This window comes from Anser cygnoides, chromosome 3 (genome assembly GCF_040182565.1).
Source record: "Anser cygnoides isolate HZ-2024a breed goose chromosome 3, Taihu_goose_T2T_genome, whole genome shotgun sequence".
NCBI classification, from domain to species: domain Eukaryota; kingdom Metazoa; phylum Chordata; class Aves; order Anseriformes; family Anatidae; genus Anser; species Anser cygnoides.
In genome coordinates this window covers 74,334,257-74,358,378 of record NC_089875.1, presented here as the reverse complement: position 1 = coordinate 74,358,378, position 24,122 = coordinate 74,334,257, and the positions used below count along the sequence as shown (strand labels likewise).

Here is a 24,122-nt window from a genome sequence, read left to right as displayed (position 1 = left end):
CACATTCTTGCTTTCCTCAAGCACCGTGGTTACAATCATCACCCTTCCTTTCAGCAAGCCTTTGAAGCTTGTACATCTTTCAGTGAGCTTCAGCTCTGCAGGTGCGGGTTGTGTGTTGATCGGCTTGCTTCCTTTCCTTAACTTCAACAGCTGAGCCTCCCCCCACCCCCTGCATTCACACAGAGAAAAATTGTCTCACCTCATTATTTGTATTTTGATTATTGCCACCACGCTGGTCTTTACACGTCCCCTCTCATTATCATATCTTGAATCTGCTTAGGCTGGGCCTACCAGTGATACGGAAAGAAAAGAGAAAGTACGGAAACAGTGAAATGATGGTGGTCAGCTTCAGGGCAGGAGCTTCAATGAGCACTTGACCTGTGTGGCCATCATCTAGATGTCAGACATCACTGTGGATGGGTATTTTAATTAGGAGTCTGAAAGAAGGTGATATTGTAGCTCTGTGGATGCCCATCTATGCATGGGAGTCAGTGTGGAAAAAAATTAAAAATCCCACATTTCTCAGCTTTGGCCATCAGCTTGTTAAGGATGCGATCATCTTCTTGGTTCAGTATGTACAGAGTGCTCTGTAATGGAGCCCCGGCGTTAGCCACTGAGAGAACGGTATTAAGAGTGATAACCCTCATTGTAATAGGTAAGACAAACTATGAAGGGGAATGGCTTAACTTTTTTTTTTTTAATTCAAGCATCCTTGTGGAGAAATCACTGTGTGAAAAAGATACTTACTATTGTTACCGCTGATATGTGACCTCATTATACTCTCATTGAAGTTAATAGCAAAGACCCTGCTAATTTCTTTATTTTGTACAAGTCAAGTCTCTATTATGACTAATCTCAAAATCAAATGTATTTTTTCTCATTATGACTGTTCATTTTTGTGCATCACTCAACATGAACAGTAAAATGAGGCTTGAAAGGTTCTAAAGCTTTGTGCCACTGCAAGCCCAACAATCACTGTGACGAGGCTCTGAAGAGGGACAGCAGCTTGTTGCAGCAAAGAATAAACATACACAGCCTCGCTTACATATTCCTTGACAAATAATTAAAAATTACTCATTGCCTGAGTTGATCAACAGTGCAAATAAAACACAAAGCATCCGCAGGAGGCAAATTTAGAGCTACTCAGTTAATTGGGCTGCATGGAGTCTAAGTCAGGCAGCCTTTTGTCAATTGGCCTCCACCTTGCTGGATTAATCTCCAGGGCTGCATCTCCACAGCTGAAACATGGCAGAGCAAGGGAAGGTGGTGGAGCTTTCCTCTGGGAGTCCACGGAGCCCCTCAGGTCATTCTGGGTGGGCTGCACTGGCCAGGTTTCACTTGCTGTCTCTGGGTTGTTTCAGTGCTGGGTTCCCATGGGGTGGAGATGGGGTTATTGCATTTGGATTTTCAGCACTGAGAGAGGAGAAATCATCTCAAAAATTAAAACTAATAAGCAAAAAACCCTTTAGAAAAATGTTTCTGGTGTTATTTAAAACACTAACTCACCAGCATCATTTACATGAGAATTTAAATATGTATTTTAGAAATGGGGATAGGTATTAGCCACATTACGCTGCAGCGCACTCTTTGTTGCAAACTGCAGTGGTCTCATAGCTCAGACGTAACAGGCTAGCACACCTGTAGTGCTGAAACTGGGCGCAGGTGTGGAGTGGTGCGATGTTTTCTGGCAATTTGGGGCTGCACAAAAGAGCCGCAGAATCGAGCCTTCCAGCGGGAGGTCAAGTGAAAGGGGAAAAACCAGGGGAATTGATGCTCCGTGGGTTTATTGTTTTGGTTTTCCTTTTCTCGGAAATCGTATTTGTAGCACAGTGGCACAGGTGATACTCCTGGCAGAGTATAAATGGCCCGTGCGTATTGCTTAGAGCCGCTTTACCAGGGTGACAGGAACACCTATGCAATCCCGTGTGATGAACGAGGCGGCAGCGGCGCGGCTCGGATGGTCCGGGGCAGGGTGCCTGCTGCAGCTTGGGATCCGGAAGCAATTAGGATCTGATTAATTTTATTTAGTTATTTAAAGGACTCGAGGATCGCTGTGTTTCTATCATTAGGCTCGCTCCCACTCAAAACCTAAGCTGGTGCTGTTGCTAGAGAAAATCTAGCAACCTGTGGATTTGGCACACGGCATTTATTTTGGATGGGTGTCATGTTCTGCTTTCTTCTTTGCTGATAGCCAGGGTCACAGGAAGATTGCTAGTCAGGATCGTTATTTCAGATGTCAAGATTTTATGGTAAAATCAAGTTTGGAATTTGTTTTAAAGTAATAATAAAAACACAGAGACCAAACTGAAAGGCTTTGTTTGTGGCTCTTTGGTTTCATTTTACATTTGTCATGTTACTTTAAGCTGACCTTTGCAGTGACAATAATTCATTAGCCAGTTTCCCCCAGGAGTTTCCTAAACCCGTAAGCCGTGCCTCCATGGTACCATCCAGTTTCACAAAGCTTCATTGCCTGGCTGCAGGGTTCTTGACTTACTCCACTAAATCTCCTGGCCCGGTAATGAGCATTTTCCGCAGAAATATTTTTGACACATGACCTGGAGGACATGTTTTCTAGGGAACTTTGAGAGTTATGACAGCCGTGTTCCATATTTTGCATTTCCACACAAACATAAAATGTAAGCACGCTGCTGCTTGGAAATTGTTTTGAAAATAAATATGGCAAAACAGAAGAAGGGTTTTCTTAAACAAATGTAAGAGATTTTTATGTGAAACACTGTGATAAAATGCCTTCATGGTAAAGAGTTTTTAAGTGCCTTTAATATGCAGGGGTTTATAACTCTGAGGAAGAATGTCTTCGATGTGATTTTATTTCATTTGGTTCACGTGCATCTCCAGGAACTGTAATTGTGTCGGTGACCTCCTCCAGCTGAAAAGGCTGTAGCGCAGTAAGATTGATTAACTGCTGCCTGAAAAAATCTTAGTTTTCTGTTACTCATATCTTATATTTCTGCTGCAGTCTTAAATATTTTATGGTAACACAGACACATTTTTGTGACGAATGTATGGTAAAACATTTCCGACACTGAATGCCAGAGCAGAAAGGCATAAATAACTCTCCTTTTCATTTTCTTTAAATTACAGATGTATGAGTCTTTGTCATAATTACATGTGCCAGTCTGAGATTTAAACGCATTACACTTTATACACTTGACTTGTGAAATGCACATTAGTCTTTGAGGAGGTGGGACAAACCTGACACTTCCTCGTGTAGCAAAGATACCGTTCGATTTATGTAGTCCTCCCTTCATTCCAGATGGTTATTGATTACATAAATAAGTAGGTAATTTTTCTCTTTCAGAACTTTGCAGAAAACACTATGAATGAGCTCCTTGGCTGGTATGGTTATGATAAGGTTGAACTGAAGGATGGAGAAGATATTGAATTCAGGAACTACTCTGCAGATGGGGAAAGCCGCCAGCACATTTCTGTTCTCAAAGGTAATGAGATTTAATGTTTCTGTGTCCTCGCAAAGAAGGATTAATACCTCAACCTGTCTGAATTGGCGGGGACTAGGGAGCATGTTCTGCTGCTCGCTTTGTGGTTGATTTAAATAAAAATACCTGAGAGTGCCTTCTAGTAGGAGGAAGCCAATAGGGTACAGGGAAAATCACTTAACAAAATTGCTGTTGGTAGGCACTTAGTAACACATCTTCACAAATAATACCTTTTGTGAGTCAGCTGAAAGTCAAGTTCCTACGGTACCAATAAACTGCTCGCCACTGGAAGAAGAGAGAGAGTTTTTTTAGTGGTGTGGATTTAAGGAAACCCTTTTGCTTTCCAAACAAAGGTTTTTGGCTCAAGGCTTTCTAAAATCCCAAAAGGTTTCGAGCTGGGATATTCACAACTCATGCAAGAAACATCCTGAACATTCATAAAAGGCTCCTCGGCGATGTTTGTAATATGCCGTGTTCTGCAAGTACTTTACAAGTTCTCAAGGGGTGGAGATTTTGGGATGCTGCTGGATCTTCACACGATGTGATTCGAAATTACTCACCATGCAAATGATGGGATTCAGCCTTTTTTTTGAGCAGTTAACTTGCTGCCTTCTGACTCCTCAGCCCCAGCAGGTAGGTAGGGGCTTGTGGTCAGCGGGAAAAGGAGTGTAGGACGTTGCTGGATCTTGGCTTTCCCAGCAAGGATTTCTCAGAGGTGAGGTATAGAGAGAAAACTGCAGAAGCTTTTAGGGTACCACTTGTCACTGCACTTGCAGACAGCAGTGTTTGGGCTTGCTTTCTGGTGGCAAGCAGCAGCATTGTACTCACTGAGTGTTGCAATGAGTACTGATACCAGAGAGACCAGCTCTGAAGAGGAAATGGCTAGAAAAAAGGTGGAAAAATTAGAGGTAAGGTGAACCAATTGAACTGTGTTAAAAATGAATGTTTGCATCATGTTAGTTGTGTAGTAGTGACATTGTTGATCAATATTTACATTTCATCGAAAAAGCAGTATCGTTAAGCCACCTTTGAAGAAACTTATTTCTGTGTAGTAATAGGATTCATTTATTTATATTTTCCTAAATAGATCTTCTATTGAATACTTTGTGGCTCCAGGCTATGCCTAATGAAATCTGTGACATACTTTTTTTCTGTAGGCACATGAGACAAATCATATGTTTTATGTACCAAACAAAGATGTCGAATACCTGTGCCAGGTAGAGATTTTTGGTGTATGCAGTCTGTGGGAGAGAAAAAAATGTGTTTCTTTTTCCGAGTGATGCGAGGAGAGAGAATAATAACAGTTAAGTCCTACCCCATAGCTACCTGAGGTGCATTAGAGAAATTCCTACAAATACAAATCCAGAAGTGCTTTGGGATTAAAGAATTAGAATCATGACTGTCATCATTGCATGCACACTTTGCTCTGATTTCAATATTTTGTTCCTCTGTTTAAATCCTTTCCACTACTTACTACTCGTTGTATTATTGAGACGAGAATTAGGAATTCTTTTATTTTTCAGTTTATGCTTCTTGCCCTGGTGAAGCCACGGCATGCTGAGTGTGATCACCATGAAAACAGTGCATATAAAGGGCAGGAATATGGAATCATTGACTAAATAAGGCAGACTGGAGATATATATCACAAAATAATCCCACTTTTTTTTTTTTAATACAGTTGTTTTTAGTGTGACTTTGATTTAAAGAAATGGAAAATGTTTGAGGAATAATGGAAAGTATTTATTTGTTAAAGGGGAAAGTATCTGTATTTTTTGTGCACTCTTCTTGTATTAGGGTAAGTAATGTAATGAACAGGTTGGTGAAAGTATCAAAGCATCTAAGAAATATATTTGTCATACTGTACAATGTGTTCTTTGTGTTTTACAGAAAATTCTTTGCCAAAACCGAAATTACCCGAGGACAGTGTTATTTCACCGTACAATATAAACACAAGCTATCCAGGGCTTGCCACAGGAAATGGACTTTCAGACTCACCAGCAGGGTCAAAGGATCACGGGAATGTACCTATTATTGTCCCATTAATTCCGCCACCTTTCATAAAGCCACCAGCAGGTAAATCCTAATGAACATTTAAAAATGATGACTGTCATTGACACGTGTCCTGAGATTGCTAGGATGTGACTTAGCTGTAAGAGCGCTTTAATAACCAGTCACAGGGAACTTAAAGACAGGGTGGGGGAGTGACTTTCTTTGTTAATATTCTTGAAAAACTTCTGCAAATGCAGTGTCAACAGACAGGCTCTTCTGCTGCTTGTGACACTCCACAAGCTGGATTATACTCCCTCAGCACTTGAGCAACATCTGCTTTTAAAAAAATGATATTGTTTTGATGAATAAAGCCTTTTAAGTAAATTAATGAAAGGTGATTAAATTAAAAATAGGCTCCAGGAGGGAAACAGTGAAAGAGACAAAGCCATCAAATCAATATCGTGTCTTTATATCAGGTTAACAAGCTCATCCTGGGAAAACTGTCTCTTGATTCTCATTGAAATCCCTGACCATCGTCTCTAGAGGGTTTAATGTGATCTTGACTCTACCCAGGAGACTCCAGTGAAATGTTTTACATTTTCATTAGATTTTTATCAGGAGTGATTTCATAACATGCCATTCCTCGGAGTTTATGTGAAAAATGATTTATTCCGCTCTGCATGCTGCTTACCATAATCCGTGAAAGTAACTCGTAGAGCTCCACTAGGGTGATTAATTGCGGTGTTATTGTTTGCTGTCGTACACGGTGCGGTAATTGGTGAATGTAGGTAGCAGCAGGCTTGGTCCCGCTTCTGCAGAAGTCCCTGGCTGTCACCTGGGTGCTCGTGGGTGACCGAGGTGACCCGTGGTGCCTACTGAAGATGCTGGCCTGCTGCACGCAGGGAGGCACTCTGGTGACAGAGTCCTCACCAGCCTCGAGGATGCTCCTGCAGAGGTAGAGCAGCTCGTAGGGCCAGGTCCCAGGGGCAGGTGGTCGCCTCTGCCCTTCACTGCACTTACTAAAGGTAACAATAAAATACTGGTCAGTCCAACAGACGGTTTGCCCATTGGTAGCGGCGTGACAGATACAGTGGCCCCTCCCAAATTATTTTTATGCCATTGAGTTTTTTCTCCAAAGAAGTATCCTAATATGCTATGAGTAATTTTCAGATGTTACCCAATATGCGCTCCGTGCCAAAGACTTTTCATCTATTTTATACGGTATTTGCTAATTACCAAAGCTATTTGGGCCCATTCCTGCAGCCCTTACACAGCTAAAGATCTCGGGCCATATGGGCTGGATCCTCAGCTGTTGTTGATTTGGCCCTAAAGCTTTAATCAAGGGCTTGTGTCGTCCCAAGCTATTTTCTCCTCCAATCTGAGTCATGAATGAATCCAGAATGCTGAAATTTGTGGTACATGAACACAAGGCTGTAACATGCATTGTGCAAACTGCCACAGCGACTGGATTTTTATGACATCAAACAAGCAGGAGGAGATGGAACGATGAAGTAGAAAAACAAATTACTGCAACAGTAGTTAAACGGACACAGGGGAACCTTGGCCAACTCAACTGCCTTCTGTTCTTTGCCCGTCCACCTACTGCTTGTGGTCCTGCGTTCAGATGTACCTGTAAAGGTAGTACACAGACAAGGCTTTTCATAAGTATTCTCCATCTTTAGGTTTTTACTTCATTAGTTCATAATGAAAATCAATGTTTTACTCTCTTAAAGGATATGAAATGCATAATCTCTGCCTCCTCTGACTTTATCGCATGATCAGTAATGAGCACCAGATTACCATGACTTCTGAGCAAATGAACATATTTATCTCACCTTTGGCTTAGAGAGCAAAGTTTGGGAGGACTGGAGAGGGAGGAGAACCACAGCCTTTGTGGGATTTGCAATAGGCACACGTAGTAATTGCTGTGTTTTATCTTAGGGCGTAGGAGCCCTAGTCATGATCACCCCAAAGAGCCTGCAGTGAAGCGTAAGGCAAGAAGCAACGGGTCAACACAAGTAGAAAAGGGAGTACAAAGGAGCCAGGAGAGCCAGCGTGCGAGGCAGTGGTCTTGGCACCGCACTTTGACACCGTTTTGTGGGCACTGCATCAAAGCAGAGAACTTCAGAGTGATGCAAAGCCAGGCAAGGGTAACTGGGGGGATGTTTTCTCGGAGCCCCTCACAAGCGTGGGGGCAACCTGGGGAGCAGCACAAAGGTACTTACTTGATTGTGTAGGCAAATGAAAAAGCCTGGCATCAGTGATTGCTAGAGCTGAAAGCCAGCATTTTCAACGTGGTGGGGGCAGTCTGTGACTGGCCTGCTGGGACAACAGGACCAGCTTGTGTTTGGTGGAGTTAATAAATGAAGAAAGGGGACAGAAGGGAGCAGGCAGAAGGAGTCTTAAGGGAAAAGTTGGAAAACTTCAAGGTTAAAATGCTGGGAAGAGAAAGGGTTCTTTGCAGCATGTTTGGCATGGACAAGGCTTAAGGCAGGGCAGAGGGAAAACCAGGTAGTAATCCGCTGCAGAGACTGAGATGTGAGATGGTGAGAATCAGGATGAGTCCAGCCTTTGTGGATGGATGGGGAGAACTTTTGCATGTTGCACAGGAAAAAAGTCAACAAAGTTTAATTCTAGCTCAAAAGAGGGTGTCCACAAATGAAAATGATGGATAAATCGTGAACCTTAAGGATGGGAAAGACGATGGTGTGGTCTACTGTTGCTAAGCAGAGAATATGGAGTGAACACTCAGGGAAAAATATTAAGACTTTAATTCTTGCCATATTGATCTTGAACTGAAGGGTCAGTACCCATAAAGAAGCGTCAGAGAGACAGGCTGAGGCAGTCATTTGGACAGGAGAGCAATGGTCTGGAGAGGATAAGCAGATCCAAGAAACAGCCACAATGAATTATTAGTTGAATAATTTTTGAAGGTAAGATTCTGTAGAGGTAAGGAGGAGAAGAGAAAGAGCAGAGCACTGGGGATGCTCACAGGAGCCTAAAGGGAGAAATGAGACAGATACTCTGTAAGGTGCACAAATGTAGCAATTGCAGGGGTAGAAAAAGCATGGGGGAAAGACACATCTTTCCAAGGAGGCAGATTTAATTCCTAATATCAGAAACAGCTACCAGTTCAAGGAGGAGGAGGAAGGAGTGCTGGTCATGAACTACGTCTAGGAAGTAATCACTGAAGATTTCAGCAGATTAGGTCTTCCCTGAGTGTGCTGGAAAACTTCAAACAGTCTCCTATCTACACTTGCGTTTTAAATGAAGAGGCTAAAACTTTGAAGAGTGAACAAAATAACCTTTTTCCCCCTCATTCTTATTTTATGACTTTTTTTTTTGTTTTGAAAACCAGATCATTTTGAGCAGTGCGAATACAATTCATCTCCAAGCTGTTCTGCTTTCTGTTTTAGTCAAATGACAAATCAGGGAAAATTTGCTTATACAGTCCTGGAAAACATTAGACTCCCACCTGACCAAATACAAAAGGCTCCAATAGAGGTGTTCTCTCCTTGTGGTACCCTAAGGTTACACCCAAAAAAGGCAGAGTTAAACACATGGGCACCACACCCCCGTGTGGTGCACGGGCCATCCACGGGTCTGAGTGATCTTCAGGCTTAGTCTGGAGTACAACCCGTTGCAACAAGCTGATATTAAGACGACTTCTGCCTGGTGTTAGAAGATTCTTACGTTCTACAAAGCAACCTAAAGAAAGTATGGTTTTCAAATTAAAACAAAAAACAAAAAACGTAGGAATGGTGAGGAACAGAAATGCGGAAGCCAGGAATGATCTGGAAATAACAATACCACCCCAGCTGTGCAGGGTGTATGACTGTAGTGTTCAGTACCAGCCATCCCAGTGTTTGTTCTGCAGCCATGAGTGCAGAGGGGAAATCTGGGAGGGCGCCCGGTGACTCTGCCCTTCTGCTCAGGCAAGCGTGGGCATCTGTTGTGCATGGGATGCAGGATGGCTGAGATCTAGTCTTCTTGGTTTTAGAAGAATGCAAAAGAAGAATGCAAAAAGTTCTTTAAATGCAGGCAAGAGCACGCTCCCTCCTTCCCCCAGCACCTGCTGCAGGCTGCAGTGTTTCCGTTTCCCTCATCCTTGGTTTGCTTTCCCTCGAGATACTCGTGGCAGTACCTCGGTAGGGGAGTATGACTGCTGTTTGGCCCAGCCTTCGAGCTCGGGTGTTGTCAAAGTGTCCCCCCCACGTAGGTGCAATGTACAGAATGCGTCTGCTGCCCACGGTGCTGCAAACAAGCCCCAGCTCCCCCATGGCAGGGCAAGGGGAGTTAAGTTGGTGCATCAGCCATGCAACTCCTGGGATGCAGCAGAGTCCCTGCCTGAAGAACGCTCTGGAGCTGCGTGCTGTAAACTGTATCAATATTTAAATTATGTCAGGGGGATCTAAAAGCATAAAAGATTTTTAAATGGTAGTTAGCAGGGCAGTAAAGCCGAATCCCACAATTATCTGTCTGAATTCACCAAGGAATTGGTTCTATGACTGCATTACCAAGAAGGCTTATTCCAGGCAGAACCCAGTGGCAGTTTCCCTTAAATAAAGACCACATTATCAGACCTAATTAAGCCTATATATTGAGGTGACTTTCATTTTACTGCACTCTGGATCCTGCTTCAGTATTTTCCAAATCTTATTCCAGTTGCTGAACAGTTTTACAATTTCTTTAACTGCAGCTTTAGCGCTCTGATAAAGACCTCCACAACAAATCTTAGTCAATGCTCTTCAAATACTTGCTTTGGTTTTGGTTTGAAAAATCATCTAATTTACACTGCTCGTAGGGTTATTAGTGCTTGTGTTTTAAAATGCCAGTGGTTGCCCATCAGCCTGCCTCTTCTAGCCCATTGTTGATGTCTTTTGCTCTCTGTGGAGGGCCGAGTGTTTCCCTTGTGCTAAAAAGAAAATCACAAAGTCCACATATGCACTTTAATAGCATATATTAAAAACGCACAGGGAGTTCCCCCTCCATTAGCTGAAATAGGTGCTTTTTTCTTTGCATGTTTAAAACCTGCCTGAATGCCAGCTTTTATTTGTGGTGGGCATTCAGCTCTTGCTGAACTACGCATGAGAATACGCCTCAACCCATGCATAGTAAACATAGGCAAGCCACAGTTCCCCCAAATGAGTTTTTGAAAAGAGCTGGGACACTTGACTTCCTTGGCAGAGCAGTGAACTTTAAGAGACTGGGCTTTAAAAGGAAATGCACTATGGACCCCATGAGATATTTCCACGGCCATGGCAGCAACAAGCTTTCTGTTGTAAGCCCTGTTTTTTAATCTTCCTCTCATAATTACTTTTTCCAAGGTACTTCTTGTACCTTGAGTTTGTCACGCACCCCATCTATTTAGAGGAGCAGTGCTTAACAAAGAGTTCTGCAGAAATATTGCACACGTTTTGTTTGTTCCCTTTTAAAATTTAAGTTTAATCAGATAAAGCATCTTGGATATAAGAAAAAGTATGGAAATGGTGCTTCTACTTTGCTTGGGCACATCTGCCTCAGGAACTGCTTGGAGGTGACAAAATCTGAACGCGTGCTGCTTGGTTGTCTTCAGTGGAAAGCCAGAGTGCCCACCAGGTAACTCAGGATTAACCAGTATGAAATCCTGACTGGTCCCAGTGGGAACCACATACGCTTACTGCTGATGCTGCACATGTCAAGTTAAGATCTTAGTCTTCAGATCTTTTTGCAGCTTTTCATTAGAAAGCATTAATGAAAACAGCTATAAAATGTATAGATGTGTGCTGGTGGATTGGGCGTAGTTCCCAGCACGGGGCTAAGGGACTGTTCTGGTGGATTCCTTAAGCCCCCCCCCCCAAAAAACTGGGATCCAAACTGCCAGTGTGAGGGGGTAGGATGCAGCAAAGAGGAAACAGGGTTAAAAATAAATAGATAAATAAATAAATAAGAAAGAAGTAGTGGTGAGGCCTGGTTGCTGATACCCGTGGTGGCAGGAAACTCACATGCCAGGACGAGTCGGGCTGCAGGGAGGCACACAGGAGGATGGGCTGCCAGAGTATTTTCTGTATCAGGTCACAGACACAACCCCAGCCAAGGCACAGGTTCCGCATGGACTCGCTTAGTCCAGAGGATGTACCCTTTGAGATCTCTGTCCCTGACCCTGCGTCCTCATCGTCCTCCTCCTGCTCAACATCACCATCGTGGTACTGCAGGTGGGCACCTTCCGGAGTAATTTTTTTCTTCTTGCCAGAACAATCAAGCGTCTTCTGCGGAATTCATTGCAAGGAAATGTGGAAAGTAAGATTTTGGAGCACCTGTCCAGGGATCATCGTAATCTTCAGGATTAGAGCTGTGACTGCATTTAGTTTTGTCTGGATTCATGAAACTAAAGTTGAAAATGCCTATCAGTGAGTTCAAAACAGTATTAGCAGAATTCTGCAGCCTTAAAGTTAGTAAACTGATCAGGATTTAACTCCAGAATTGTAGGGATTTTAGGATCATCCTGCTAAGCACTGTAGGCCATGCTGGTTTCCCTAGATAAAGGGACAGAGCTATACATGATGGATTTGCACTATTGTGCTCGCTGCCTTCCTTCCCTTCTCCCCACCTCTCCAAATTACAGTTCCATATAAGATCGATTAGTCTAAAATGCTGCTCATTGGTTTTAGAGGAACAGTTTTCTGCAGCTCCTTCACACTGGTTTGAAAGGAAAAAAAAAGAATCCAAACATTCTGCTTAATTAAGACCTAAAGAGGCGGTGCAAACTTTTGATGATTAATTGGAGCATGCTTTAGACTGATGCATATTTAGTTATTATAATGTGATAATTTTATCTTGTTATACAAACTGCTCCCTTTGGGAACATGATTTAACACTGCAAACACACCGTGTTTATTGCATTGTTCATTATGAAAAATACACAAGCAAAAAACCACAAGGAGATGTATCTGAATAGTATCTGTGCAGTGGGTGCAGGGAGTACTTCTTCCACCTGTAGTGACACAACCCGGGGGCAGAAAAAACACGGTATTGGAACTCCCACAATAGCTCTTCCTATGAAGAGTGGCTGGAAATTCAGGTCTTGTACTACGTGTGGAAGGAATACGCCTTCCTATTACCTGATGCGATTGCAGGAAACAGCCGTGGGGATATTCTGCTGAAAACTCAACATTGCTGTTCAGTGTGGCTCTGACAGCTCCCCATTGTCTTACCTGTAGGAGTACCCGTGCTATCCCTCACAGGCGTGACAAATCTGAGAACGTGCTCAGCACATTGCAAGAGCGGGTCATAAAGTGGCAAGCCTAGATGGAGGAAAAAATCAATTGCTTTCACTTCAAAATGATCTGTCCTAAGACTTGCAAATGTCATTTTTGTACTTTACAAACGTGTGTCAGCCTAACTTATGTGAAAGTGGTGGTGAGTGATCTTCATCAGCAGAGCTGCTCCAGCGAGAGCTCAAGTGGTGGACATGGGCATGCTGTCAGGGTGAGCTCCTGTTACTCAAGAGGATATATTGGAGATATTCAAGGCCCGTCTGGATGCCTACCTGGGCAACCTGCTCTAGGGAATCTGCTTTGGCAGGGGGTTTGGACCCGATGATCTCTTGAGGTCCCTTCCAACCCCTACAGTTCTGTGATTCTGTGATATGCACAGTGAGGCTACCAGCAAAAGTTTGTGTACGCTGGAGAGCATTGCCATGTCGTACACCCATGTGATTATCGAGAAGAAGCTTTCTTAGTGCAGACCTAACCTGGAAGAGTCACAGAATCATGGAATAGCTTTGGTTGGAAGGGACCTTAAAGCCCACCCAGTTCCAACCCCCTGCCATGGGCAGGGATGCCACCCACTAGATCAGGTTGCCCAGGGCCCTGTCCCACCAAAAGACTTTAGAAGAAAGATTCAGGACGTGGTCTCGAACTCAAGCAGTCTCAAACTACTTGATTTGAAATTCCCCGCTGCCCTGCATTCTTGTCCCAGGTTCTTCTTGCTGAGCGTTGCAGATACTGGGATTTGATACGTTTTCCTGAAAGAAAGGCAAGAGTCTGGTAAAGTGATTTTTAAAGAATTTGGACTTAGGAAACAAAGGTCTGTGAAAAAGTGAGAGGAATCTTATCTTGAGTGGAAAATTTGAATTACTGGTTTCGGATTATTCCAGTTTGTGTTTAGGAAGACTGCAATTAAAGCACCACCCTTTGGCTTTCCTTATTTCACACAATCTTAATGGATTTTTTGAAAGTTATTGCTTCCCACTGCTGTGGATTGTAGTGGTAGAAATACATGGACTATTAATTTTCTGTTAATGTTGCAGTCCTCTTTTTCAGTCACTAAGCTTAATACATTGTTGTGAAACATCCTGCAAGTATTTTCACAGCTCCTGCTCAGATCTCATGTAAACACCATCAAGAAGGAAAGCACACTATCAGGTCTGGACCTTTATTGTCCCTAGCTGTCATCCACATACCCTGCTTAAGCCATAGTGCCTGGCTCTGTACTTATCCCTAGTTAGCTTCTCTTAGAGCTAAAAGAAAGGAGTTGGTTTTAGAGCAAATTCTCCTCCCGCTGGGCTGCGCGCAGCTCTTGCTGATGATCCTTGGGGAATTAGATATTGGATATTCTCCTTTTTCACCTGCTGAATTGCATTACGAGGAGATGCAGTTGCATCAGAAATTTAGTTGGCCAAACCTACACCTGAGAGGGCAGATGTGACTTAAAAGTGATATATCAGTGTGCTCTTCCAGGGAAAGCATGCCGTGACCCCCCAGCGTGCAGGTAATTCTCTTGTAGCAGTGTTCCTGAGTCTTATAAATGGAAGAGGCATCTACATTTATTATTACTGTTACAGTTAAAGGGACTATATTGCGTGTGACTATTTTTTAACGCCTTGGGGAGGAGGGAGTAGAAGAGAGAAATAATTGAAGTTCTTCATATTTAGGCAGGCTCCCTCCACTTTGCCCTTCCTCCTTTCAAAACGATGAAAATTTCGATTAATATTGATGATGCCTTCTGGATACCAGCTCTCTCTTCCTGGAGGTGCAGGCAGTGGCTGGTAGTAGTTTGTGGACCGTTTTGTGCTGTTTTATTGACTGCCACATCCATGGACCACAAGTTAAGCGATGCTGAGCAAGGCATCATCCCCCCCCTCTCCTCTCCTTGCTGGGGTCTGTCTGAAAGGAAGCCTTCGGCAGAAGGAGGTGGATGAGCCTTACCATCCTGCATAACATCACGCAGAGACGTGTGTGATGTGGCTTTTCCGTGTGTACAGTTGCTGCTGGGATGCCGTGCAATTAAAACCGGACGATTGCGTGCTCTTACTGATGGTCCATGGGAGGCAGTCAATGTGTGACCATGGGCAGGAGCTGAATGGCAGCTAAGGTTTTTCCCCTCTTAAGTCACGCATGAAAACTCCTGAGAAATCCCAGTGGCAGAGCTCTGCTTCTCCTTAAAACTGTGCCCAAGACAAGCCGTCCTGCTTCAAAAAGAGGTGCTCTGGCACCTGCTTTGACGGTGAACTCTCTTTCAGCTCTGTAATTTTCTTTTTTCATTAATGACAGTTATTCTCACCAGTAATGAAGGCTGTTATAAAGGTATCACTGGTAGATCTATTTTCTGGAGACAAAACACTTCTTGTCAGTAGGAAATACAGGTTGCTGTTACCTGAACCAGGAGGCTGCTGGCTGTTCTCCTTCGGCTCGCAGGCTCTCCTCTTGTCCCGGTGCATTCAAAGGGGCAAGCTCAGCCTGTAAGGAATTGCTTGGTTACGGTGCAAAAGCAGCGAGATCGGGATGCCTTTGTTAAATCTTGGTACTTCAGATGGCTCGGGATGAAAATGGTAAGAGCTGCCGTGCTGTGCTGGGATAGGCAGAGCGAGGCTGGCACGGGGGGAATGCTGTGCGATGCCTGCCCCCCCAAACTGTGACCTCCCCCCCGAGTCCTGGCCAAATTGGTTAGATTTCCCTCGATATTCGGTGTATTAAAGCATTTATAATATTGACAAATCCCACTAAAGAGTAAATGATGAAATGCGTTAAGGACAAATCTGTGTTACAACTTAGCCTTAAATACGGCTTTAAGGGTAGACGGTCTGATTAAAACTAAGAGGTCATTTTTTTTACATTGTACAATTTTATTTGTAGCTGTAAATCATAACACAGTTTGTGGAAGGAAAAAAGTTATTAAACTGGCAATATTTATTCCGTTAAGGTGAATAAAATGCAGCACGTAGTTCTGAGTTATGACAGCTGGGGAAAGGAGCCAAATCACTCTGCTAAAAATTAGTTTGCCAATAATTTTACAGAACGATGACAGTGTAGCTTCGAAAACAAATCCTTTATAGGGAAATGGGATGGCTGCATGACAGACTCTCTGAGCCATGAATTCTCCACAGCTCATGGACTAGGAACTGCTTTAACAATTAGTCTTCGGGGACTTTTTTTCCCAGCAGTTAGACAATGGCTGCTGCCTGTAACCGAAAGGTCGTGCTGTACAATAGAGTGGACATCGGGACTGAAGAACTCTGGGTTTTGAGTCAAACGATTCCTGCTGACTTGCTGCAGTCGTCTGCCCAGGAGGCTTAACTATTCCCTGCCCCTGTCTGTGAAGCTGGCTGAGAATGACGACTGCACAAGGATGTCGCTAGGACTTCAGTAATAAGCCCAGTTGTGCATCTCAGAAGGCATACACGTCACATTCACAACACACATTTGAGAAGAGCTTGCTCAGGGGGTCTGAATTAAAATTTGGTTGATGAGCATGAAGACTGGGAAGTAGCCTGGCAGGCCTTACCAGTGCTGCATCTCCCTTCTTGCTCAAGTCCGGGTTTTGGTGACTGCTGTATTCCAGTGAAAGCTCCCATTTTACACACTTGTCATTATTGCGAAACAGCACTGGAGTGGGGCACTTCATTTCCCTTCTCATTTAACAGAGGGCTCTTGTTAGAGACCTGCTTTGGTGCAGTACTGTCCAGGCGTGTTTTGTCACCAGCTTGCTAAGCAGAATACCCGAAGGGCCTACTGCAGTGGCCTGTAAGCAGCGAGAGCAGAGCAGCAGGACTTACTAAGCCTCTGTTCCTGGTTGCTTATTTAATAAAGACTTGTGCACTCTTACACATGCTGAAAAGCTCTCGAGACTTCCAGAGCTTTTCAGCAATGCACCGTTTTTAAGCTAATAATCTTTTCCAGCCGTCCTAGAAGCTCTGCCAGTCTGCTAAGCCTGGCTGGCACAGGTCACCCATGGAAGGAGCTGGAAGTCGCAGGCAGGCACATTTCCACTCCCAAACACGGAGAGGTTAGAAATAAGATGAGCCGGTGCCGGTTGTATCTAAGAGTAAGTGTGCAGATGTCTGAGGAAGGTGTTTGCATCTCATGTAAACATTGTTCTTATATTTTTGTTGTAGAAGATGATGTGTCAAATGTACAAATAATGTGTGCCTGGTGCCAGAAAGTTGGAATCAAGCGCTATTCCCTGAGTATGGGAAGTGAAGTGAAATGCTTCTGCAGCGAGAAGTGCTTTGCAGCTTGCCGAAGAGCATATTTCAAGAGAAACAAGGTAAGAGAAATAAGGAAAGATGTAACCTGCATAGACATAGCTTTAATTGGGCCCAGCCTGGGTCTCATTTAGCATCTAACAGAAGCTCTTTTCTTTTGTTTTCTCTGTTTCACCCAGTCCCTCCACTTTCCATCTGTATTGTCTGTTGGACTGTCAGCCCTTTACTAACCTTGTTTCTTTCAGTTTCCTTCAGCTTGATGCTTGGGTTTTGTGAGAGTCAGTGAGTTTAGGTAATAATAAACAAGAACATAAGAGTCCTGATTTGGCCTCAGGGTCTCAGGATGCTTGCTGCACACACACCACTAAGAGGAGGCACCATGCAATAGAGCAAAGGGTGGCTGCGTGTGACTGTGTCAGCTTTACCAGGTAGCGCAAGTTGTGTCACAAATTCCATGACAGTGGGATCGTGGCCAGCAGGTAAATGCTTTTAAGGCCTAAGTCTTGGTCCCATTGTGATAGTGGACATCTTCCCACCGAGCCTAGTGAGCTATAGTTGCATTCCTTTAAAGTGTACCGTGGCTAATACGTGATCATAGCTGCAAAATTCAGACCTTACACAGTTTTTGGTTTGGGGTAAGTGATGTTAGAACATCTACAGTAGCATGAAAACCCCTCCTACTCAATTTAAATTTAACTTTGTCTAAAATTAGAATGTAATCCTAATATCGAATGCCTACAAAATTGCTGTAATCGCTGAAGTACAGTGCCTGAAAATGCCCTCTAGGCCACTTCAGCAGCTGTTTTTCTGCAGCAGTATGTGCGATATGTCATGTAAAGAAAAATAAGGAAGGAGCACTCCAGCATTTTTTTTAGTTGTCAAAAAAGTAGCTGTGTCCTTCTGGTATTTACTAGTGCAAGAGGAGTCTTTGGATAGCCTTTATTGTCTTAGAAATATTTATTCTTCATAAAACCCTTTACATCTTGGTTTTCTGAATGATACTGTTTTCCCTCATGCTACAAAACATTCAAGGCCTTTCAAGTTGCAACAAAATTCAGGTCTCCAAGTCTGGTATTTTAAATATGTGCTGATAACAAATAAACACATGTAGATCCTAGATTCAAGATGCACTGTTATAGCAAATTACCCTCCTTCGTAAATTTGGGTCACATCCTCCTGCCAAAAAAAAAAAAAAAAAAAAAAAGTGCCTGAAGAATTAGGTTGCAAAGATCAGCAGAGTGGAATTTCAGTGGCAGTCTTGGAGAATCAAGCTCATAACGTCTACTGGAGCAGACAGGCAAGTCAGAGTCACGTGGAGTCCTCTGCCAGGAGTGGTGTTTACATCTTCTGTCTAGAAGTGCAGAGGAGGGAAGTACACGCCCCTAGGATGCTCCTCACTTCAGAAGGAGTTCCCATGTACTGTGTGTGTATGTGCACGCTTGCACACTTATGTGCATGCTCTTCAATGTCTCTTGCGGTGTGACAGACACTGGGATAACAGGATCCAGATCACAGTCAGATGACGTGCCCATGACTTTCAGTCACAAATTGGCTTGAGTAAAATAGATCCTAAGAGTGGAGGCGTTGCCAGTGATCCTACTTCGGTGGTCCCGTATATCCAGCGGCAATAAGCACTAGATAACTCAGGAAACCTTGAGAAAGTACGTCCAGCTGATGGTGGATGCTCTTTAATCTATAGCTTAGATCCTGATATGGAAGGTTTAGATCCCCTGCTAATTAAAAATAAGTCAATGTTAACATAATGCATAGGCATACTTCAGTGTTTTACTAACCCATGAGTAGTACGATTCAGTAATAGTTTATGGCCATGAATTCAATCAGTCAGGTAACATGAAAAAGTTCCCTTTTACCTAACTTAGAATTTATTACCCATGTGCTTTGTTGGATGTCACCTTGCCCTTGTATTATGAGAAAGGATGACTCAGATCATCTGATTTCCCCCTTTTTTCTATACCTCTATTAACTTCTGGAAGCTAAACAGTTCTGAATATTTTCCTCATCTTTTCATCCAGAAAACTCTCTGTACCATTTATTATTTAGTATGTAGCTAAATAAAAATAGATGTTCCTAATCTTCTAATATAAAACTATATCCCAGTGAAATGCCCTATCCTTCACTGAAGAGGTCACAATTTAACAAAATGTCATAGAAGAGGACTTGGCGAAACATGGCAAGATAACATAAAGTCGATAACGTTGGTTGCTTTGTTGTCTCTGCTTCAAAATAAGGCAGTGAGTCAAATTTTCTCCCTCTTTGCACCTGTGGGACTGGTAATTGCACAGAATCCAACCCAGCTGGGGAAACCTGGAGCTGCCCGTTGCATGTGTATTTGTGGCATTAAATGATCAGAGGACAGAATATTTAGGAAATGCAGTCATTAAATTAGGACAGGTATGGGAGGATTCAGCAGACCTTCGTGCTTCTTATTTTGCACTTCACCTGTTAGTAATAGAGCAGAGTGTTGAGGAACAGGATCGAAGGAACAAGGCTGCGATAGTTTCAGATTTAACCGCTGACCTTTAATCTGTTAGTACTGGTGCAGCAGCGTACCTGTCTTCTCCATGGGCCTAATGCTTATTTATGTATTTGAGAAGTTACCCTGCTCCACACTTTCTCATTTTTCAAACAGAGGAGTAAAATAGTCACGTTTCACCTGCCTTATGTGTGTTTTAAACAGCGGACCTCTGCAACAATATAGGGTTGTATTACATTAAATATGTACAGCTGCTGCGTTTCAGGGAGCCGATAGGACTTTGTGGTCACTTGGTTTAAGGCTTGAATTTCCTAATGGATCATGCTGAGCAGTCTTCCCTTTCTCCCTCAGATGAGAAGTGCTGCAATAAGCACTTGCTTAAAACAATCGGGCTGTTTAAACAGTAAAAATTAAGTCGTTGCTGATGTCCTGAAACGCCACTAAGTAACGCTGCAAATTCCACACCCCTGAATGCCAATCGCTGTGCTCAGAATTAGGATTTTTGTCGCCACCTTAATAACAAAATCCTCTCCCATAGGCAGGGCAAGTATGTACCCCCAGGGATTCCCAGCTGGGAGGTGTGCATCCGTCCCTCCGTGCCACTCGAGCTCCAGGCACCGTCTGGGTGCGTAGTCGGGGCTGATGGGGAGCTTCGTGGCCCAGTCTGAGAGCTTCTAAGGAGAAAGACTTGCACAATCGGAAGTTGCTTTTCTCGTAAGAAATGCAAATTTTACCCCGAGTATCCTGCAGCCATGACCATTTAAAATTAGCCGTATTAGCAACCGTGCCTCGCAAGAAGGGAAATATATATATTTTGCAATTATAATGGCTCTCCCCACAGACTGTAATTTTATCTAAATTACTAGAAATAAATGAAGAAAAAATTGATTTTTCTTACCCCTTTAGGCAGAGAGTGAATTGTTTAGACTATATCTGATTTAGAAGAAACTTCCAAGTACCACCTTCCCCCCCCCCCCAGCAAAAATAATCAAAATCTAAATTCTTATTTCTGTTTGGTCTGGTACGCATAGTCAAATATAGATACTGAACTAGTGCATAATGATCACCTGTTGTGCATAATAATACCAATTAAAAGAAAGAGTTGCGGGAGAGGGAGCATTTCATACCAATGTTTGTGATAGAACAGATTTAAGACTGGGAGCTGTTCTGACGCTCTCTTCCTAAGAGATTTAGGTTTATAGGCCGACTAATATAAAGTTAAGCACCAAAGAGGCACATAAGGGCAAAAAGCATTAGACCACCAAGTTTCAGAGTATTAAATTTAAAGGGAACTATTGGATTCATAATTGGATCCAGTGAGTTTGAAGCCTGAAAAGATTAATTTTGAAATTAAGTTTATTGAATCAATGGGTCAGAAAACAAATTTATTATGACCAAATGGCCAAACCTAGCACAAGGACTGAATTCGTAGAGGTTATAGGCTCTGTTCACAGGTACAATAAAGAATAATTTACTTGATTTGACTAAGATCTCGGAGAAGAAGTGGCTGTGGGGTTGTCAGCCAGTATTTCGTATTTGACCTTGTCCCTGCTTTGCACTGCCTTGCCATCAGGAAAAAAAGGTGACAAATGTTTGTGCTTACAGCGCAATCAAGTTTCATTTATACAAACAAACAGAAAGGCGTAAATCAAAGAGGGAAAGCAAATCGCTATTGAGCAGCATGAAAACATAAATGGTGAGGGGTCCGTTCCCCCTGTATGGGACAGGGATTCGTGGCACCCAGCATGGGTCGGCAGCGAGCAGGGGAGAAGCTGCCTCCCCTGCCTGCCGAGCAGGCTTGGATGCAGGCTTGGCAAAGGTGTCCTTCCTGCAGACCATCCGCCGAGGCAGCGTCTGGCTTTGCCCGAAGTGGCAAGAGCTGTTCCCATTGCAGGGGTGGAATGAAACCCCGGGCAGGGTGTGCTTTACGCTCTCCTGTCCCATCGGTGTGGCAAGGGTGAAGGTGAGCAACCAAATGGGGCCGCAGGGAGTCACAGGCGTTTCTTTAGTCCTCTGTTCCTTATGTTTTCAATTTATATTTCAAGACAATAAACTGCACACAGCATCGTAAAGCCTTAGTACTCTTGCCTGAATAAGTTTTTGGTTAATTAATATATAACAACATGTGATTAGTATGGATATGAATATACAAACACATACTGAAAACCGGGAGTAAACAGAAGCTATCATTCCCCGAAATTAATACTGAGGATTGTCAGAGAAAGTTCTCTTGATTTCAAGCTTAATTATGCAGGCTAACAGCGAATAAGAAATATTTAGCAATCTCCCTGCTATGTCAGTGAGGAATGGCAAAAAATGTTACTCTTGTCTCTTTCTTAGGCACCTGCAAAATTTAATTTGTAAAATGATGATCATTCACGAAAATTTTGAAAATCGCTTAAAGCAACTTGATTCAAATAATGCCCCTGACGAAAAAAAAAAGAAAAGCTTAGCTGTTACATCTTCCTTTAGACTCTTTTTCCATAATAAGCTTTGAAACACATGGGGCTCTGAATAGAAAACCCATTTCTCCTGGAGATTTAACTTGCATTAATTAGGTGTTCAGAAAGGTCAGTGCAGAGCAGGTGTCCTACCTGGTTTGCATGCAAGTGTCTTTTGGTTTTACAGAGCAGCAGAGGAAGGAAATGTAATGAAGAGTTGACAAAGTTGCTCGTTCTGATGTGGGTTTACGTAGGATGTATGCGCGTGGCTTTACGTGTGCTCGTGTCTGGATGTGCACGCATGCAGGTGCGAATATGCATATCTGCCACAGAAGCCAATTAATAAGGTTTCTTGCTCAGGCTTGAAGGTGGAAGGGGAAAAGGATGACAAGCATCTCCATAGCTGTGATTGCTATGTTAAGATACAAATGAGCGCTGATGAGTGAATGCAGATGAGACGCTGAGTCTGCAGAGGGAATAGTTTAAGCGTGGGGTACGGTTGCAAACTTCTTTGAGGAACTGTCTGGGAAAGGGGGGGAAGGAAAACATCCTCCCTCAGAGGATGTTGTTAAAGTATGCGAAGGGTAGAAGGCCACAGACGGCGACTCAAAAATCTGGAGCAGACACTGAGATAAACAGCAAATCCCGAGCCGTGAAAGAGATGGGTGGCGTTAGTCAGAAGGAAAAGCGTGCAGCATTCTCCAGCTGTTATCAGCTGGCCTTTTTGCTTACTGGATACTGAAACCAGAAGGCTCGTAAAATTCCTTCCCTAAACCAGAGAAAGGTTTTTCCATGGTTCGAAGAGGCGAGGAAGTTCCAAATTAACCTGCAGAGAACATCAGTCAGCGTATCTCACTGCTCACCCACACCAAAGCAAAATGTATTAACACTGCTAACGATGAAATGCATCAGCACCTGACTGATGCCACCAATGCCTTAATGAAGGGATCTGGCAAACCAGCATGCTTGTCAGTTTGCAAACTCGATGGACATTTTACTGTCCATCTGCTGCCATTTAATACTATAAATTTGAATCAAATTCCCATTGTCTGAATTGCTAGCAGGTATCCAATACAATTAAAAGGCGTGTTCACTTTTAATTTTAACCACCATGTCACATTACATCAGTCGTGTCGCATGCTGGCTACTTGGGCTGTATCGAGATGAATGTGCTAATTAGGACCCGAGAATCTGCTGCCTCTTGGACAGCAGGCGTTTGATTCGAATGAATCGACCAGCTTACGCGAGGTGTCCTCGCATCAGTTCTGGACAGCTCCAGCGATTGCATCTCTCCTTGGTGCCAGAAGCAGGCTCTGTTTATGTGCAGATGTTACAACAAAATACCACTAATTGCGTTAGGACTTGACTAGAAATGCTTTTAAGGTTTTCATACACTGGGTGTACGCAGTTTAGACTAATGGCGTGGGTTTAAATAGGGAGATGTTGTGGCACATTGATACTGGAGACGTGAAAGGAGTTTCTCTCTACCAGATACGTCCTCAGAGTGACTGAGGAAGAAAGATTGCTGGTAGCTATTTTTCTGGAGATTACTAAAGTGTTTTACTGAAGTCTTAAATCACTTAGATGAATTTTTGGAAGGGAAAGAGAGATGCTAGGGGAAAAACAGACATTTTGTTTTGTTAAAAAGTTTGGCAAGGTAGGCTTCATGATTTGTGTCCAGAACATTTTTATATCACCAGGGGATTTTTGATTAAAGAGTTCAGATGCATAACAATGATGCATTCAGAAAATGAGCGGATACAATACACTTGGGTTCTTACTTTACCTCTGAATCCCTTTGGCTCCGATGTACGTGAGCTAGACAGTCATGCAATAAAATACCACTCTCCCCTGCACTCCAGTCCACGTTGCGTTAGATTAGCCCAAGCTGCCTTGACCCCATATAAATTTCTGCACCTTCCAGCTTTGTTTCCACACGATCCGTACAGAATGAGCATTGAAAACGGTGCTTATTTTGATGAAAACTTAGGGTAGATCTCCAAAGTGAATCTAATTTGCACAGATTATATTTGATGCCACTTTTCCCTTTTGCTGATGAACACATCAATCATTAATACTAATAAGAGCTGGGCAAATAATGAAATGCATGTTAAATAATGTGTTTGTTCAAAAATATCATGACATTTGAATAAATTATTGGCTTAATGCATCTGTTCACTTCCCAGTCAGCTCATTAACTTAGGGAAATATTGAAAAAGTAGCTTGAGTATTTTTTCACTCTCTATATATTTTTATTTAAAAAGGAAAATTAAGCAAAT

General features: G+C 43.0%; 1 protein-coding gene across 2 annotated transcripts in view; it reads left to right on the top strand.

Moving 5' to 3' along the window:
* SOBP (sine oculis binding protein homolog) overlaps positions 1-24,122 on the top strand; it is a 109,980-nt gene that overhangs the window by 5,622 nt on the left and 80,236 nt on the right. For both annotated transcript variants that reach the window (XM_066994444.1, XM_066994443.1), the window contains exons 2-4: positions 3,320-3,458; positions 5,343-5,528; positions 16,819-16,970. In XM_066994444.1, coding sequence (XP_066850545.1) covers positions 3,320-3,458; positions 5,343-5,528; positions 16,819-16,970 — 477 coding nt within the window. The remainder of the gene's footprint in view (positions 1-3,319; positions 3,459-5,342; positions 5,529-16,818; positions 16,971-24,122) is intronic.